The sequence below is a fragment of the Drosophila mauritiana genome, chromosome 2L, assembly GCF_004382145.1.
Source record: "Drosophila mauritiana strain mau12 chromosome 2L, ASM438214v1, whole genome shotgun sequence".
Classification (NCBI taxonomy): Eukaryota; Metazoa; Arthropoda; class Insecta; order Diptera; family Drosophilidae; genus Drosophila; species Drosophila mauritiana.
In genome coordinates this window covers 4,352,982-4,372,179 of record NC_046667.1, presented here as the reverse complement: position 1 = coordinate 4,372,179, position 19,198 = coordinate 4,352,982, and the positions used below count along the sequence as shown (strand labels likewise).

The window sequence follows — 19,198 nt, the reverse complement described above, 5'->3', positions numbered from 1 at the left end:
CGCTTTTGCATTTCCGTCGCTCTCTCGCTCTCCGAGCCTCCTTTGTGGAAGGTCCTGTAATACTCGCTCCGTCAATAACAACAGTTGCCACAAAGAGCCATTTCAATGTCATGAAAGGATGTAAATGATGGAAATAACTTTCAAGTAGATTTCTGATCTCTGAATTTCAACTAATGTGGAAATCAATTAATAAACAGAAAAATAATGGAATCGTATATAAACGATTTCAAGAACTTAAGTAATACAAGTTATTTTAAAAATCATAAATCATATATCATATCATATTTTATACATAAAAAGTTTAGCTACGAATAAGAAACTCTACATGTTTGAGGTCTCCGAGAACATGTTTAAATTAGAATGGCACAACTTTTGGCCAGCACATGTTGCTCCAGAGTTTGTCCAGTTCGCACAAATCTCTTTTTGAATGTCCGAAGTTAAGTGGCAAAGAAGAGGGCAACGGGCTGGCGGAAAAGTCGCCAACTTTTTCATTACTGTTGCACATCAAGTTGAAGTTTGTCGTATACTGGATGACCTTTATGCAAAACAGGTCCTGGCACAACCGCCCACGCTGCCTTTTCCAGTGCGGTGCATTATTAAGCGCCAGCTTTTCTATTATTCAACACACACATGATGTCTGTGTTTGGGCGGTGTAATAAAAAAGCGTGAATTATTCATGCAAAGGCTTCACTGTGGTCAGCCAGCCGTTTTTCCTGCTTTTCGTATTGAAATGCCATTAGCGAAAATCGTGCGATTGGCATTGCGCCGACGCGGCGTATACGCAATCTGGCATTGAGATAATATTTATTCGCGTGCTGTGCTGGCCATTATGCCAGTTGGCCCGAGATTTACATTAATATTGGCGGAACAATGCTGGCCATAATCGTTACGAATGCAGATAATGCCAGTTAGTTTGGCCTAATTAAAAGAGAGAGGGCAAGCGAAACAAAGCCCAAGAAGATTGCCTTCTGCTGATGCGTGAATTTTCGTAACAACAGCGCGGAAAAAAAGAAACACTGCAACATTTCGTGGTCGTTTACAGCGAGTTGATTCCGTTTTTGTTTGTGTTTGCCCTGCCGGAGCACGCGTGTGTCTGCGTTACCTTGGACAAGAATAAACCACCCAAACATCCTGCAGCATCCGCGCATCCAAACATCCGAGCGCCCAGGCATCCATCTACTTGGCCACTGTGGTTGTTCTTGGCTCTCCTCCGCGGCGCGGCCCCTCGTTTATCCTCATTCCGAATCCTTGGCGCAGCAGATTCTAGTTGGTGGCCTACTCTGAAGGTGAGTGCAAACATTCGCTTTTTTCGTCATTTTGCTCGCTCAATCGATTATTCCCTAACTGAGCTCCAACTTAAATAAGCCATTAAGTCGCATAAAAAGCTACAGCAGCGAGGCCAGCAGAAAACACACATAATTAAAGTTTGATTGGTAAACTGCCCACATCGACAATTTATTCAAAAAATGTGTATTTTCTTTGCCCCTAAGATAAATTGTTTGATTTGCTTGCGGTGCGTATAAAAGCACCTAAATCAATTTGGCAGTCAGCTCATTGTTTTTTATGAGAACAATTTTTTATTATTTACCATGAGGCGAGAAACGATAATAATCAAAACTATTCGGTTAACAAAAACCAAATCAGCTTCTGAGGCTAAATGTATACGCTTTTGTCTTAAATAATCGACATTTGCTTTGAATTTGGCTATAATTCTCGTCTCACAATAAAAATATTTCTATTGGGTATAAAGAAAAACCGGCAAAAGCGATGACGAAGGTGAGCCACACACATCGAAACAGCGGAAAATGTCAATAAACTTTTCGATTTGAGTCACGTCGGGCTTGCTACCATATACGTGGATAAACGACTTTTTAGACTGAGATTGACATAGCTAACACCCCAAACGCGCCCATAAATATGGACACTCTGCAGACTGGGCGTGGCATAATGGGCGTGTAATGGCAACAGTTTGTTATAATTAGACAACAGTGACCGGCTATTACAGCTAAACTAGTTACTGGCTAATGGCCACGATGTTGCCTACTTTTGTGCGCCGAGCGAAGGGGAAAACGGGGCGTATACGTAACTTGGTTTCCAAATCCTATGCACTGCACAACTTTATTAGATTTAGCTACGATTTTTGTTTGTTAATAGCCATAATCAATAGTGCAATTTTATAGTTTATGTATATATTTATACATTAATGTAACTATTTATTGATATTATCGCAAACTGGAACTTCCTTATTGGTGCACTTGCTGCGTAAAATGGGCTTAAGAGCTAAAAGCAAAAAGTATAGGCCACTTATAGTTAGCAATTGTGATCGATATTTACCAGATAAGCTCTTCGATTTCCGATAGCAGTTAATGGCCTTCAAAATACATGTATTGCGAACGGTATAAAAGCATTTATTGTCCTTGCTGACACATCCGAAGTTATCTGTGATGGGACAGAGCTTATCACAAGGTTGCCCGGCAACAACGCCTTTTATTTATAGGAATATTTTTAGGTAACAAAAAGTATGTGTGCTGTTTCTCTTTTTTTACCCACTAACAGCAGCCAGAGTAACTTCATTTTTGAACCGTGCGAGTCGACTGAGTTATGCCTGAGAAATTGGCATTACTAATTTATAAATAGAGAATATACAATGCATTCAAGCATGAAATGTATTCAACTATGCTTTTTATAACAATGCACGCTTTCCAATTGAGTAAGAAAAAAGCAGATGGGTCAGAAAGTGTCTCGTTCATAATTCATGGCCAACATTACATTAGGTTACTACTACAAATCATGGCGAATAAAATTCGCCCGACCTCCGAAAAATTTTTATGGCAACCATCTTTGGCAACAGCTCGTAAAACAGGAGCAACAGTCCGCAGTGCCTTACGCTCATAATTTATTTTGCATACACACACTCAGACTCATTCGAGTAACAAAACAAGAAGGACAACAAGGATACTCGCACACTCCTCTCAGGCGAACAAAAACAAAAAAAAAAAACCGAGCATTGAAGGGGAAAAATTCAATTTCAGAGGATATTTTTGGGAGCCAGAGCTTCGTTCTGTGCAAAAAATAAAATGAGCAAAATGTAGAGTTACCACTTCTCGCAGCCACTGAAAATTAGATGGTAAGGCGATAAAAATGTACAAATTTGTGGAAATAATAGTATTTTATGGCGCAGATCCGTGACAATATGACAACTCTATTGATTTCGCATATAAAAGCGTGTTATTTTCCGCGAATAATCTGATTTATGGCATTGCAATACTAGAATTGATTGACATTCGAATTGAACGCTGTACATTTTGTGGTAGTAGATTATAAAGGGTTGAAAAAAGAAATTTATATAAATAATTTAAACAATGTTTATTGATATTAAGTTATGTCTTTTGGTAAATAAACAAATTTGAATTGCTGTATTTCGATTTTATTAAATTAGAGCTCATGTATTACAGCTCATTTATTTCAGCGCAATACTAGAGTAAAGCGTATAAATATTTCAAAAATTTTAGAGCAGCTTTAAATTAAGCCGGGAATTCAAAATCTCGTTTTAGCTTTTGTGAATGGAACTTTCTTTTCTTTTTTTTTTATTCAACCAAAGACAGCGCGTGAAACGTAATGAATAAATAAGGTTCGTCTGTAGTTCGCCATTCGAGGAGCTTGAGATTTTCCAGCCCACGTGGATGTGGGTATATATGGATTCTGAAAAGGTGCGAGTGTTTGTGCGTTTGCATATTTTAGCTGCTCCTTTGCACCTTTTACATTTTATATGCCGTGCGGCGGTTGAATTTGAGTTTCTGAGCCCCCGAATTTTTCGCCTCTTCTGCGCCGACTTTTATTTCAGTTTCCGTTTATGTACACATTTGTAGCCTGGCCAACATCCAGATCCACATCCCCATCCACACCCAAGGTAACCTTCACCTTTCGCACACACGGAGAGGTCACCATTCCCTGCCAATTTATAAATGCTGTATGTACATGTGTTTTCACAAGGCTTTAACTTGGCCCTCTACCCCAAAAAGCGCCACAAAAAGTGGGCAAAAAAAAGGAAGAAAAGTGTAATATTCACTTTTTATGCTGAGTCCGGCGTTTCTCGCATGCGACTAAAAACCAGCTGCGGTCCCCGTACTGTGTAAATTTCTCCTACATTTCTCCAACATTTCTCGAAACTTTGCGGCACCATGGTCAAGTTTCGGTTGGGCAAACAAAGAATGTCCGACTTCTTTGCCCAGTTAGTCCTTGCAGGATTGGAACTTTTGTGGCGTGTTTTTCTGGTCGGTCCTCCACTTGAATTTGGGTTAATAGCCACACTCGCACACTCGTGGAAATTCCTACACAATCGAAGGCATTTTAGGGCGTCTGATTAGCCAGCGTTAATTTGAATGCAAAACTAGCAAATGGTATGCGTGTAGGTTTAAATTAAATCCGCTGTCAATACATACACCTGCGCAAATTAGTTCCAGTTAAATGCGCTTAACACGGCCACCGAATTAATTTCTGTTTTGCGGATTAGCTAAAGCACCTCTTATCGTGCTGATTTGCGTTTTAGATATGAGAAATTGGTGGCATAAATAATATACTAATGTAAATAAAAAAATTAAGTAAATATATATAATAATTTAGAGAACTCTAACCACCTGTTTATCATTTGTTTACTATTTATACAATTAAATTATTCAGCGATTTAATTCCAAAACCATAATCTGCTACTGCGCATCTCTGTCACTAAATGTTGATTTGATGGTTGTAAATCGAATTCAATAATTAAACAGTGGACAGCGAACAACTGTTCGGCGGCAATCGATCACATAATTGAGATGCGACTTTGATTGCATTCGCAGGCTGTGGAAAATTACACGGCTGGGCAAAAATGCTGGCCTTTTGATGGTGGGAGTGGATACGGGGACACGGGATGGAGATCGGGGGATCGGGGGGCAATTGGCCTTAAACCGAGATGGCTGTGCAATTGGGAGCAACTGTCGAGGTCGTCACATTTGACCCGCAATGCAGCCGGGGCTTAATCTGCCCCACAGTCGCATTCAAATGTCAATTAGTGTTGTTGCTGTGGTTTCAATTTCTCCACGCCGCTCTTTTATCTTTCCGGCTCTTTCCGACCCCTTCCCATTCCCAATCCCAATCCAATTCCATGCCCCCGGGAAGCCATCGAGCAATTGAAGGTCACGGTCTGCATCCGGATCTGGTTCCTTGGCCAGCGTTCCATAAATCTCGACCAGCAACTCGCCAAGGAACAAGAAAGAATAAAACCTATAAAATCTGTTTAGCTAGCTGGTTATAAAACTGCTACCCATAATTTGTGTCTAAAATTGATTTATTCCTAACTTTTTTGGAAGCTTTCTATATTTCGAAAAATGCACATTGACCTAATGTGTCTAACTAGAAATTTCAGTCGCACCTAAGTTTGCGGTTACAGCAATCTGGATAATTGGCATCCGCATTCAAATAATCCGTAAAGTGACAGTGCTCTGGTGGTTCCTTTTTATCACACCTATACAAATGGACAAACAATTAGAAAATTTAAGATTTTTTTTGGTCTAAAAAAGGGTTATTACTCACGTAAACAGCATTCCATATCCATCGCCAATGCACAAAATTGTGGTGCAGTGCAGGGATTTTAGGCGAAATGTCTGACCCATCGAGAACAGAGCGATGGGGATAGGCTGAAATGAATTTTATAGATTAAAATCTAGAAATTAATGTATTTAAGTTACCTGAATCCCCGTAGTTGTTAATGGAAATATAAGCGAAAGCTGGGAAAACCACCAAGCTCCATAAAAAGCCATAAATAATAAAGGTCTCTGGAACAAAGGACATTTTGCACAGATTTCAAAAGAAATATGAAATACATCCCATCCCAATTGAAAACGCACGATTGGCCTGCCTAGTTGCAAAGTAGGGTCCTGCTGCAGCAGTCAGGATAGGGAAGATCCGGATTGATGTAGTCACCGTAGCGGCAAGGAGGCGACAGGATGCTCACTCCGCAGCTGCCAATGGACAATTGGGCTGTTAGCATTTCAGTCCTTCGCAAAAGTAAGCAACCCACCTGTGGTAAACGACACGTCCGTTGAGGCCGCACAAGATTTTGCGGCACTCGTGCGTGGGATCCTTGATGCTAACCCCCGGATTGAGGACGAGTCCCGGGTTGATGGTGCACTTACCAGGATGGTCTGCGGATGGAAATTGAAGCTTTAAGTGGAGCTGTCAGTTGCGGTTGTCTGCACCCACTCGGATCGTAGTGGATGTCCTCCCATTCCGCCGACTGGACCGCGGCAAAAAGGATCCACAGGAGCATAGCCAAAAGGACACAAGTGCTTGCGGCCATCGCTTCTTCAAAAATTTATGCCAAAGTTTATAAAGATACTTTCATGTATTTAATGTATATTTTTTATAATTTACTTTAAATTTGACGAACTTTGCAAAACGTAAGCCCAAAATTTTAAGCATAGTGGAAAGTCGGTTATTAATTACTTTTCAATGGCAGCCAAAACGCCATGAATGATTATAATTACTGCCGGGATAGTGGAAACTCTGCACTGCGGCATCCTCATCCTGATCCTGTTTGTGTTTGTGTGTGTTTGTCGCTGTTGGCTTTTGCAGGAAATTTGACTAAAAGATTCGATTTTCCCAGCTGTCTGGCCATAAAGTGCCATTCCTGCCCAGCCTCGCTGTCGATTCCATATGCGCATTTTAATTAAAATGCAGCCAGACAGACAGACAGGCGGCGAGGATATGCTGGGGATATGCTGATGAAGTTATCGAATATGTTAATGCACTTATTTGCGGCTGCATTCGCCTTGTGTGTCATCTGTTGATGTAGTTGCATAATTCGATTAACTGACGCTGTCTCCAGAGCATCAAGTCCTCTTCGACCCTTCTGCTCTTCTACGGGAGAATGTAAATGTTGGTTTATTGGCCCGTCTGTCCTTTGTCTTCCGTAAATTGTGATTGTTGGTGGGCCAACAGTCGGTGGGGGGACCCAAGCCAAATCCATTCGAATCCACAAATTTGTGGGCCACCTAATTGATGCAGCTGTGTACTCAATCACATATCTTTGGTCTGCTTTTGGGGTCACCCAGCAGCGAGCCAAGTAAATGCGATTCTAGCTGGTGTGCTGTTTTGATTACCTTTCCTCCGGCTGGCTGGCCAATTAGCAAGCGACCTCCATTGTTCGCCAGTTGAAATTAATTGAATCGAGTGGCCTCAGCTGGGCCTGAAATATGCACTTCAATGAACTCATCTCGACCCCAGTGGTTGGCTAATTAACCGACCCACTCGAAGCACAGCTGAATTTACCGCCGAGCAGTGGATGGCTTAAGCGAAGAAACGAGGGTATTAGAGTGTTTTAGTAGCCCTTTGAAATTGTAATCGTCTTAAAGGCGTTTAGCTAAAGAATTACATACCAAAAGTACATCAAAAATTGCTGATTTCAAGAACTGCCTCCTCTGCCTGATTAGTATCAATTTTAATCATTCAAACAAAATACTTTCTGGAGGACCTAAAACTTTTTTTTAGATGTTGCTACCTAGAAAAATAGTTTATACCAATTATTGGGATTTCCATTTCGGCTGTAGCCCTCTATGTTTTTTCCACATCATTCTCTACACCTGAGCCACCGAATTCCGGTTTCCGCTTTGGCATACATAAAGGCCAAAAATTGTTTCGATCGATAGAGCAATAGAAGCATGTACACGCGCATTTTGGCTAAGGTATTTGCATATATAAAGAATCAACACGTATATGTGGCATAAATAACAAATTGGCCAGGTGAACGCATTTTGCTGTGAGTTGGAATGGGCCTCGATTGAGGTGAGGTGTCCAGAAATAAGGGTCAACTTTCGGCCAGGCATCCTCTATTTTTTTTATATTTCTATATATATTTTTCTTTTTTTGGGAATAAGAGGCGTTGAAGCGTTCAAGTATTCCCCTTTTTACTTTTGGGGTTGTCCTGAGGCCTTCAAACAGAGATGGCCATCGAGCCTGCGACTTCTGGCTGGATTTTGGCTCCTTTTTTATGGTCGCACATAAAAACACACATCATTATAATTTCAATGACATTAAGGGCCATATCAAAGTGAATGAGATACAAGCGAAATGCTTTATTTTATTGCTCTACTTTTTGGGCGCTTTTAATTCTTGTGACGCCCGCCCGCTGACCCCAGGTGCTCACCAGTTCACCAGCTCACCTGTTCGCCACCTCACCTGCCCACCTGCCCACCTGGGCAACTGGGCATTTGGGCACACACTCGCATACAAATTGCTTCCTGTCCCAGTCTCCCAGTGAAACGTCTGCGTTAAAAGGCCAACGGCCATGTGTTTTATTCGGCATTTATTTACGTTTGCTGGCAGCAAGATTCGAAAAAAAGGGCGAGAAATATATATATATATATGCGATACAAGGAATGCTTTTAGCCAAAGTCATTCATCCAAACACACGCATTTTTTACGGCTGCATACCTAGCTATGTGTGTATTTGTAATTCTAGCTTTTCACGTATGTATTTTTTATAGTTGAGAAAACAGATATGACTTAGGCGTAGGCATGTGTAACCTGAAGGTCAGGCGGATGTTTCGTGCGGAAAAGTTTGCTTTCAGTTTTCACCTGAAAGAAAATCATTTTGTTGGGCCAAACAAGAGGAAAAGAATTCTCGACGAAATTACATTTTCCGAGCAATAAATCTGTTTGCTTTTCTGACGTCATAATCAGCACTCCAATCATATGTATTTCTCAATCAAATTAAATATATATTCTAATTACGGACGCGATTTCATTCATAATAAGTATACGCACTGTTTGCCCAATTCGAATCGAACAAACACACATTGTAGCAATAATTTGCAGTACTTTACACTTTGTTAGCCGAATTATATATATTATTGCATTGCGAATATGAAATATTCAATTGCGTTATGCTTCACTGAATAATTCATGGACCAAAAATAAACCAACGAAAAACAACTAAAAATTTCAAACACAATGCACGCACACTGAGTGAATAAAGTGCAGTAAACAAAATTTAAGCTGAAGAACAACAGAATCCGATACACTCGCTAAAATTTAGCCTTTTCAAGTTCAAATTTATTACTCTGTGTGCTCAAAGTAAATTCTACATAGGAAATTTTATGTTAATTTGTTGAAATGTTGCATTTAGAAATACACTTAGAAATAACAACTAAAATTCTTAAATGTTTCTTTTTTTTTTTTAATTTAAGAATAGCATTTTATTCTTCGTGTGCATTTTTTATGGCCCAAGCAAAGGCTGCAACAACTGCAGCATCCACTGCAAACGACCTTGAAAATGCGGTTTTCCAGTTTTCCAGCTTGCTTGTTTGTTTGTTCGTCGTGTTGCAGTTGCTGCTATTGTTCCTCACAGCAGCACACTGAGTTATTAAAATTTGCTTTGCAATTGCAGTCTATAAACCGCTTAGCCTTTGTTTCACTTCGAGCAACGAAATACTCTCGAAAATAGATCTCTGCTTTGTGTCCAAAAATGCAGGGGCATCGACTGAGGAAAACCCAATTATAAACAATTTGAGAGCTGTGCAGGGGGAGAAAAGAAATGCACTTTTCAGCCATAAATAATTTTGTGTGTGATTTTGGAACTCAGAAGAACCCTTCTAATATATTTGCAAAACTGAAGAAATCAGAAAATGAGAAAATAATTTAGAATATTTTTTTCCTTTATTTGCAGGTGAGTTGCATTCGAATAAGGTGTATTATAGTTAGTGAGTAATTAATTCCCAAAGACATTTGAAGGTTGAGATTGATTAAAATTTTCAATTACACTCAACTGGTTCTAATTTCTGTTCTGTAATAACATTTTCACTTAATTAATTAGGCTCCTAAAATATTTAAATGAATTTCACAAGAGCTATGCCCTTTTCCAACTTCCACCATTTGTTTTAAGGAGTTTTTTATCTGTGATCAAAGCGATATCAAAACGTTGTAAGTCGCAGGATAATAGACTTGTGGCTGCTATCTGTCTGTGTGTGTGTGTGAGTGTGACCAAACAGTTCGGATTAACCCAGACCTGCGAATTTATCCTTGGCATTTAACAATGCTTGACTTGCCCTGGCGCCCTGCTGTTGTTTTTGCTGCTGCTGGTGGAAACCGCGAAACTGCGCTTGTTGAATTATTTAAGACACACAAGTGCGCACCGCCCAACCACCCAACCACCCAACCACCCAGCATCAACTACAAGGATAATGCCAAGCAGATAAAAGTGGCCGCAATGTAGCATACATTAAGGCGTCGGTGGCGACGCCGCCACTAAAGTCCTCTTTGGCAGCGGCAGCTTGATTATGTCTCACGACTCGAGAGTCGAGACCCGAGTCACTCCGCACAAAAAAGAAATTAATTAATTTTTAAGCGTAATTAAATGCAAAGCAGCACTTGGTGGCACAGCAGCGCCCTTGCCCTTCCACTACACTGAGAAAAAAGGTGTTCAAGAAGTAATTAGCTCGGAAGTAATGAACTGAAAGTTGGGAATAATAATGTATATTAGTGATTCGAGTACGTATCTTATGACTTAATAATATCATGATTGTTATTTATATTATGATATCACCTTAGGCTACTTCGCCACCCAATTTGTGAACAGTGCCGGTCGACCTGGCTTTGTTTTGCTGGCCATGAAGGCGCAAGGCTAACAAGTGGGTGGTCAAGGACGCGAAGGATGCGCGCCAGTAATATTTTTCGGAACCCGAACCTTTCTCGAAGGAAGTGATTTCTTTGAAATGAGTTTCGAGGAACAATTTTCCTTCACGCAATTAAAAATTCCACTCGAAGTCGGTGCCCAAAAAAAAAAGTAAAAATGAAAACAAAAAGGTTATCCACTCGAGCGCAGTTAATGGGCTTCGAGTTCGGTTTCAGTGGGATTTCATTTAATTTTTTTCGCCTTTTATTTTGTTTGTTCTGACCCTGCGAATGATTGGCAAAGGGCAGAACGCCCCAAGGTGGCCGGAACTTTGTCTGCCATTGACTTTTGCATGTGGGCTGGCCAATCAACGCCCAGAGCCCAAGAAACCTGGGAAGGTGGACACCGAGAGGATTCCAGTTCTGTTGGCCAGGACCTGGTCCCCATACGAGACCCCTGAGAAACCCGAGGAGCCAGATTTCGATTCACATTCAATTTTGATGGCTCGTTTGGCTCGCCTCTGCTGGCTTTGGTCAATTTCACTTTTATGTGTGTAGTCATCAGCTAAATGCCTTCCCAATATGTAGTATAGTATACGAATCTGGCCCGTTTGTTTGGCTTGTACACATGTATTCATATAGACAACGTGCTCGTGCCGATTTGTTGGCTATTTTTAGGCGCCTGCACACAAAAAACCAAAACAAAGCCAAAACCAAATTCAAACAATGCGAAACGAAACAATTACGCGCCATGGGCTCTCAGGAACTGTGAGTAGTGCTGCCTAATGGACTCGAAGCCCAATCGATCCAAATGCTTTTAACACATGCTCAAAATTAAAATAGAAATGCCTCAGAAATAGAACAACCACTGGCTGATATTCTAAGAAAACAAAGAAATATTAATAACTTATTTTGCTAAGGAGACAAGTTTTTGAATAAGCATCCTCCTAGTATTTTATTTGGCAATTCAATTCCATTAGACTTTCAGGCAGCTGAATACAATCCAAATTTGAATTAAAATCACTTGAAAATATTTGTTTAATGGTTTTTTTATTGCTGACCATGAGCATTTCCCTGACCGACCAGCACATATTGATCGGATAAATATTTGCCGTTTTCATTAATTGTTTGCTAGTTGAACAAGCCAGCGCAGAAGCGTTTTCCATACGAATTAAGGCATGTTCATATAGTCGGGGATGTCCAGAACAAAGAGATATATGTATATCTGGCTGTGCACCTCCTCCGATCCCCGCCATCCAGCATGTGGACACTCGGTGGTGGCCCAGTTCATTAATGGACAGTCGGTGCAACTGCAGTGGCACCTACTCCCCTGCCTTTCCACCGGGCCACACAATTCAATTAAATTTATGCCAATGCCAATGTCCGTGTGCTGCTGGCCTCTGGCTGTGTTTGTTTTTGTCTCACACGTATGTCAATAGCTGTTTTAAGTTAATTAATCAAAGCTGAGCCAATTTTTTGCCAGACGTTTTCCACATTTGCGGTTGGCGAAACGTTGCGGTTGCCGTTTTAGATACCCCACCTCGAATGCACTGCTCATTTTGGGGCAAATATATACCTATTTTGAAACTATATATGTAAACATTTAAAAAATAAATATACTTTTGTTTAAAATGGGTATCTAAATTTATTTAAATTTAAAATACCCCTATTTAGTCTTGCATTTATTTTTGTATCGCGTTTGACATCTTCTTTCCGCTTCGAATTGGAATTTCGTTGGCATTTGCAGCCTTTGGACATAAATTGAACTTTTGTAATTTAAACTCCAGTAGTTTTCGCAATTCGTAAACAATGTGGCCTATTTTAACATGTTTCTCTGTTGTTTTAGCTGCTCGCCGATGATGATGATGATATTTACATTGGTGTTCGTTAAATAATTTCGATTTGTTTGGGTCTTCTGATTGGTTACGTTCAAGGTAAACGTCTATACTAGTTGCTATATACTGAGGTTAAAAATGCCATTTTCTCTTGGCATTCAAAGTGATAATTATAGTTATTGAATTAAAATCAAAGCATTCGGCAAATGAATATATTCTAAGTGTATTCATTGACATTTTTGGCTGATTTTGCGGCACGTGGCATGGCCCACTAATTGCCACTTGAGAGTGGAATCCCAAAACTGGGACTGGGTCAAAGCCGAGTCCTTTGTCGGGCCTTGGCACCCAAAAAAAAAAATAAAAAAAACAGAAGGCAGTAAAGCAGTAAGAAAAAATCAAATTCACACATTCGCAGGACAGAAATGTGGGACAAGGAGGCGGGACGTGGCGACACAATTGTCCTTGCAAGGACACACAGCTGCCACGTCAACGTCTTAGCCAAGGGCTGTGCTGCTGCTGGGAAATATTGATCCGTTAAAAAAAAAGAAACTGCTCAGCCCGGCCAGGTGAGCCAGCCAGGCGTGGCATTTATGAATTGTGCGCCGTGTTTGTTCGCAGGCCACGCTGCGTATACGCGATGTTTATTGATTGTGTCTGATGCGAGGCGATAAGAATGGATTCCTTTACGCTACACTGCCACAAATAAGTTGCTAGTCACAAATCACAGTTGGCCCTCGTGATATGTTCTATTTTATTGAACTTTTTCCATCGCGAGCCTGCTGCAATTGCTTCCTGTGCTCAATGTCATCGACATTCAATGCAATTATGGCAAATTTCCGATGACCCCCATCTCCCAAAGGCGAAAGTTCAATTTCGTATTCAATTTGCGATTTCCACAGAGCACTGTGATAGCAAATTGCCAATGCCAGGGCCCAAACAATTTGAATGTGGATGTGTTGTGTGCGCCTGTTTGTATGCGTATATGTATGTGCTTTTATCGCCATCGACTCTGACTTTCCCGCCCGCAGGCTCTCACCTGTACAGACAGGTAAACGATAACACAAACGCAGGGAAATGCGCACGACCAGGTGAAACTGGCGAACGGGCGAGCTCTTCGATTGCAGCGACAAAAGCCCATCGTCAACGGGCAACGGCAACGTGTCGAGCATAAGTAATGTTTATTTTTTATGTACATACATTTTGATACACATATTTCCGCTCGTTTTCGGGGGCCACATGCCTGTAAAACGGAGGGGCAGTGGCTGTTTTGCAAACATGAAAGATGCAAGGTATAAAGTTGCAAGAAGTGTCGATTAAGGTGCTGGAATTTTAAAATTTGTTAGAAGCACAAACACATATTTTACCACACTTTAAAGCTAAACCATGATTATACTTCGCTGTTATTGCGGCTATGTAGTACCTTCATTCTTAAGTCCATTCTCAATTTTCGAAGGCTGTAAGCTTCGCTCCTTAACCATTGCGTCCTTCATTTACATGGTTTTTTTTCGAAGATTGCGGAGATGTAATTAATCACCCTCCGCCGTCTCTCAATTATCTTTCCTCGGCGATTGCAATTCTGGGTCAGTTGCCCAAGGCTGCGGACCCAAAGCCATCGCCGTGAAATGGAAACGGGTAGGAGACCATGGGCGGCACGTTCGATGACCGGATGTGTGCCTGCATGCAGCGGACGGACTTGTAAATGGGCTATGGACACGTGCCAGAGGACAGCTGGAAACAACAAATGGAAATGCCATTTCAATAATTTATGCCCAGCAATAAGGGGAAATATATTTAAAGGGATCTTGAAAGCCATCTGCCATATTGTATACGCGCTTAATAGCCGAGAATAATTTTCCGGCAGCGAAACAAATGCTCCAGGTGATGGACGCCCACATCCAAGCTGAGGCCCAAACTCACATCACTCATACGCCACGTGCAGCGCACTCTGTTGCCTGTTCTCCTGTCTGTCTGCCAGTCTCTTCGGCTCTGTTTTTAATTAAAAAATGTTAATTTAAAGCTGCGAACTGCGTGGCATGGCGACGTGAAAATGGCACGAAATAAATGTGTAATAAACTTTATGCAGACTCTATATAACTCGAAAGTCAGACTAGTTTGGAATTGAATAAATTTCCGAAATTTATGCAGCTAACTACAAATCTTCACTATTTTAATCAGGCTAACTAATCCTTGACAACATACAAGCGAATGGCTAAGCTAGTTGTCTGATAGACATGTAAATTGCTTTAAGTACACTCCTGGCAACATGAAATGTGTACTCAAATGCATTCATTTGCCAATGATTTGCTAGAAAGCAGGTCATTTATCAATTGTAAGCACTTGCATGCAAACAAGGGCCCAAGTACTCGATACTCCCAAAAGTATGCAATGAAAAATTGCACCGAAAATGGTTGATCGGAGGAATGAAAAATGAAATGAAAATCAAAGGCAGCGCCAATCGAGAGTGAAAACCACAGGCGGGAAAAGAGATACAGGGACAGGAAGTGGCATTGTTTGGGTGCAAGTGCAAGTCCTTTTGTGTGCCAGTGAGTATCTGTGAGCAGCAAATCAAATTAAGCTATCAGATAACCGTGTAAACTCTGCCAAGCAAGTGCAGTTTGCAGCTGGCAGAGTCGGAAATTTTGCCTTGATATTCGGCACAAACGCAGGACACACATAGCTCACATATATCAATGAATGGCAGCATGAAAGGAAATGACTGGAAAAAATAGAGGCAGCCTGAAAAAACAGACCAAAAGCGGCAAAGCAATCAGCGAATCTGTGTGTGTGTGTGTGTGTGAGGCTCTATGTATTCGTGTCTGCTTGTGAGTGTGCGTGCAGCATAACTGACATGGCAAATCGATAGAACTGCGTTAAGCCAAAGCCAACAAATGCGGTTTGATAGTTGGTCTATTTCCACTGCTCGCCATTTGCACCACCGCATTTCTGGTTGATTTCTCCAATTGTTGTACTCAAATTGCCTCGGGCTTTACAGTCTGAATGGCATAGTTTGGCCTAAATATTAAATATTTACTGAGAGCTACATTAAAAATTAATTAAATTTGCAGTATAGGAAAAGTGGTAAATAAATTACCATGCTGCTAAATAAAATTGTATTAGATTTATAATAATATTTTGATTTATTTGCTTTGTCAAATATTTATAATTTCATTGAATATTTTGTTCATATTTTGAAAGGAATTATTGTGTAGCTGTGTTTCACTTGAAAATGCCCGCAATAATAATCCTTAACATTTCATATGACAGATGAAAATACCATTCTCATTCATAGTGTGAAGTGTGCTCAAGATCATAATCTTAAAAGTGTAGAATTATGTCAGTAGCCAGCTGGACTCAAAGTGATGTTATAAACTTGTACAAAATATGTTTTCTTTTGCAAACTAAAGAGAAGAGCTTCTCCTGCAGATGGAGGGGAAAATATGTGAGCTCAGCATAATGCATTTATGCAACCCAAAGCTTCGCTGAGAGTCCTTTTTATTTTTCGCCTGCCACAATGACACACATACAGGTGCATTTGCAGGGCATTTTGCTGCCTTGATTGCAAAAGTGTCAAAGGTTGCGTATGACTTTTTTTTATTTGGTCGACGAAGGCTGCGCGAAATGCGTTTATCCAAAACGGGAAATGTCACAAAATGGCTGGCATAAAGGGAAAATTGAGAGAATTGCAAAAAGCGTCCGTCAAGGTTGAGGGCGGTGAGGAAAATCGCCTTAAAGTGCACAACAAGGGATCGGAGGTGAGGTACCATGTAGGGGGAATTTAAGGACAATGGGGCCAGGCAACTTAATGTCAACAGCAGGCAGTTAATGATACTCATCATTATCGGGTACCCAGACCCAGAACCAGAACCAGAACCAGACCCAGAGATCCAGAACGGCTTCTTATCGCACACAGAGTAGCACATTCATTTAAGCACGCGCACGTATACGCCCCGTTGGCCCGCCCTCGCAGCCAGATTACGTATACGCCCGAGTGTTTGTCAGCAGGCGGATCGGAGCAGGAGGTCCCAATGCTTAGTGACAAAAATATCGGAGCAGCCTTGGCTGAATGTGAACGTGTACGTGAATGTGGGTGTATGTTTGGGTGTGTGTGGGTGTGGCGGGGCGTGCACTTAAATCTGTTCTTGTTTCAAGTGCGCACGGAGCACGTTTTAGCAACGGCTTCGGTTCATTTTAAGTGACGCTTACACGGCACGACATCACGGCCCCCTTTTCGCATTTTGCCTCCCCCGTGGCATTGCATAACTTGTTGCTTTAGTTTGCGCTTAACTTTGCTCTCAATGAATTTTATAGTTGCGCCTGCCATCCAGCCAACCAGCCAACATCCTGGCCACGCTCGTCCTTGCTTATATAAAGTCCTGTCTGTATCCGCCTGCCTGTTGCTGCTCCTGTCTCTTCTCGGGCCGTTGTGTGCATTTGCCTCTTAAATATTTAACAAGCGCAATTATTGAGTTCACTATGCCGAAAGCTTGGTTTGAATTAATTCCGAATGTTATGCAAAAATACTCGCTTGGCAACTTTTCGGGATAAATGGCCGATTGGGATCCGCAGATTCAAAGTTTCGTTGGCATTTCAGAGAATGCAGAAAGTAAGACAACTTTACTGGTTTCGGATTTGCTGAAGCAAATTTAATTATGGCTTTGCCAACTGTTTTTAATGAGTTTTTCGCAGAAATTCTGGGAGAACTAAAAAAGCGTTGTATATATATTCCTCGCATAAAGCTTTATATGAGCAGACACCTGGAAAGTTGGAAATTCTTTTTAAATCATTTCCAAAATAAACAATTCGAGTAGGCGTGAAGCACGAGAAAAATAAGCAGATCATCTTTATTCCCAAAAAAAAATTTATGAAGAAGGATATTTTTTTCAAGTTCTGCGTTGTTAAGCGCGAACTTTTTAAGTAAGTTTTGTTATTATGTTTATGATGGTTTACATACAATATTCATATTTCATTTTACAATTCGTTGCATTTGTATTTTTAATTTTATTCATGATCAAATCACTCAATTAAACAATTAGCTTGTATTTACGATGTATACTCTCTATTGATTTTACACCTGCTCCAAAGTGTATGGTGCGATATTCGATATTTTTCTATTGCCGCAGTTGTTGGTCAATTTAACACCCAGTTAAACTGAACCAATGAAATCCCTTTTTGGGCGCACACACTTTTTATCAAATTTCCACGACCGCCGTGTGACCCCTGCCCCAACTGACCTCCGACATCAATTTTTACACGTGCTGTCAATCAGTAGCCCCACCTCTGTCCAGTTGGCGTTCGCGCGTAACCTCAAACGCCGCCCACTGCCCTTTGACCTCCACCCCGAATGGAAAACCCAGCTGTCAGCGAGCTTTTCCCTCTGATTTTGTGTGCTGCGAACGTCGGGTGCTAGGTGAGATCCCAGTGCCAGGTTAACTCCCAATGCCAGTGGCCACAATACCATAGGGTATTGATGAAAGTGCAGGGTATATTAGCTCCTTCGTCTTAAATAATTAGATTGTCGCGGTAATATACATAGCTTAAATCAGAAACAGTATTTTATTGGAATTTTCTTTAAAAGATTTTGGAATTGGTAATACAAAGATGTTATTTCTTTAAGATCAAGTAAATGGAGGGTACCACAATGCGTTGCACGGTACTTCGCCGCCTAGTTGTCGACCCTAATTTTATTTTCCCCTTTTTGGTGGCTGCCACGCACCAGCAACGTGCCAATTAATCATATTAATTTGTTGCCATTCGCTTGTAAATTTCGTATCGATTTTCAGCCGCTCAGCCGCCCCAAAATGAGCCCCAAAATGTATGCAAATTTATGCTGGCTAGGATCCGGCGAGTCCTTGGGCCAAAAAAAAAAAAAATTGAATGGGAACCCGAACCGAAAACGGCCCGCAGCCAACTGAGCAAACATAATTGTAACTATTTTATGGCCAGCTCGCCAAAAATTATGTTAAGCACGGGGCAGTAAAAACAGGCAGCAACGAGCCACCAACAAAATAACAACATCATCATTAACATCCGAGGCAGGAACAACAACAACGAGATGAAGAGCAAGCACAATGGTGGCATTTTAAAAATCTAATTAGCTGCTTCAATGGCGAAATTTAATTAAATAAGTTTGTGCAACTGCCGTCGATGCTGTAAAGTTAATTAAAAAAGAAGAACTGTTGACACATCCACACATGCAGGATGTGCGGTGTAAACAAGCGAAAGCGAAGGATGAAATTGGAAAAGTGGAAAAGCACCTTGGGAAATATTCCAGCCACTTAACCAAGTTGAGCCAAAGTTCTCGGCGTGCCGATGGGCAAAGTTATGAGTGCTTGACTTGGCTGCTAAATTGATTTGGATTATCAAAGACAAATTGGCTAGAAAGCGATGATTTATTTATCCACGAGTGGGCGCACACTTAACCATCCATAAAGCACATCTTGTCCCATCGATCCTACTTTTATTGCCACGCGAATATTTATAGATTTTCATAGTCATATCTTATCTCTATTGGTGACTATCTTTTCGCCTATAAATTTCCATCGGAGCCATTAATGAAGTTTTATTCACACACTAAGTCAAACAAACAATTTTTTATGCACTTGAGTTGGTGGTGTTAATTATTTGAAGTAATATAGCACGATTGCATACTCCTTGCAATCGATTAAATAATAAATTACCTATTTGTATGCTTACTTAATTTGCTCTTCACTTCG

General features: G+C 40.9%; 4 protein-coding genes across 7 annotated transcripts in view; 1 reads left to right on the top strand and 3 right to left on the bottom strand.

Moving 5' to 3' along the window:
* The window catches only part of LOC117142677, a 36,813-nt gene that overhangs the window by 1,139 nt on the left and 16,476 nt on the right, over positions 1 to 19,198 (top strand). For 2 of the 3 annotated variants that reach the window (XM_033306819.1, XM_033306829.1), the window contains exon 2: positions 999 to 1,286. The gene's annotated coding sequence lies outside the window, so the exon portion shown is untranslated. The remainder of the gene's footprint in view (positions 1 to 998; positions 1,287 to 19,198) is intronic. The other variant, XM_033306837.1, reaches the window with a different exon arrangement.
* On the bottom strand, positions 2,136 to 2,591 carry LOC117142816. Of its 2 annotated transcripts, none has more exons than XM_033307046.1 (3): positions 2,547 to 2,580; positions 2,335 to 2,439; positions 2,136 to 2,280 (listed from the first exon to the last, which is right to left on the bottom strand). In XM_033307046.1, the coding sequence occupies exons 1-3, from the start codon at positions 2,572 to 2,574 to the stop codon at positions 2,210 to 2,212; spliced, it is 204 nt and encodes a 67-aa protein (XP_033162937.1). In that variant the 5' UTR covers positions 2,575 to 2,580; the 3' UTR covers positions 2,136 to 2,209. The 2 variants fall into 2 exon arrangements, with proteins under 2 accessions (XP_033162937.1, XP_033162928.1); XM_033307037.1 differs by having other exon boundaries at positions 2,139 to 2,280; positions 2,335 to 2,484; positions 2,547 to 2,591.
* Positions 5,320 to 5,856, bottom strand: LOC117142801. The gene is given in 4 exon segments (XM_033307011.1): positions 5,320 to 5,506; positions 5,575 to 5,652; positions 5,654 to 5,678; positions 5,730 to 5,856. Coding segments are annotated over 4 exon segments (309 nt in total). The 5' UTR covers positions 5,833 to 5,856; the 3' UTR covers positions 5,320 to 5,403.
* Positions 5,877 to 6,430, bottom strand: LOC117142794. Its single transcript, XM_033306998.1, has 3 exons — positions 6,244 to 6,430; positions 6,062 to 6,185; positions 5,877 to 6,002 (listed from the first exon to the last, which is right to left on the bottom strand). The coding sequence occupies exons 1-3, from the start codon at positions 6,338 to 6,340 to the stop codon at positions 5,900 to 5,902; spliced, it is 324 nt and encodes a 107-aa protein (XP_033162889.1). The 5' UTR covers positions 6,341 to 6,430; the 3' UTR covers positions 5,877 to 5,899.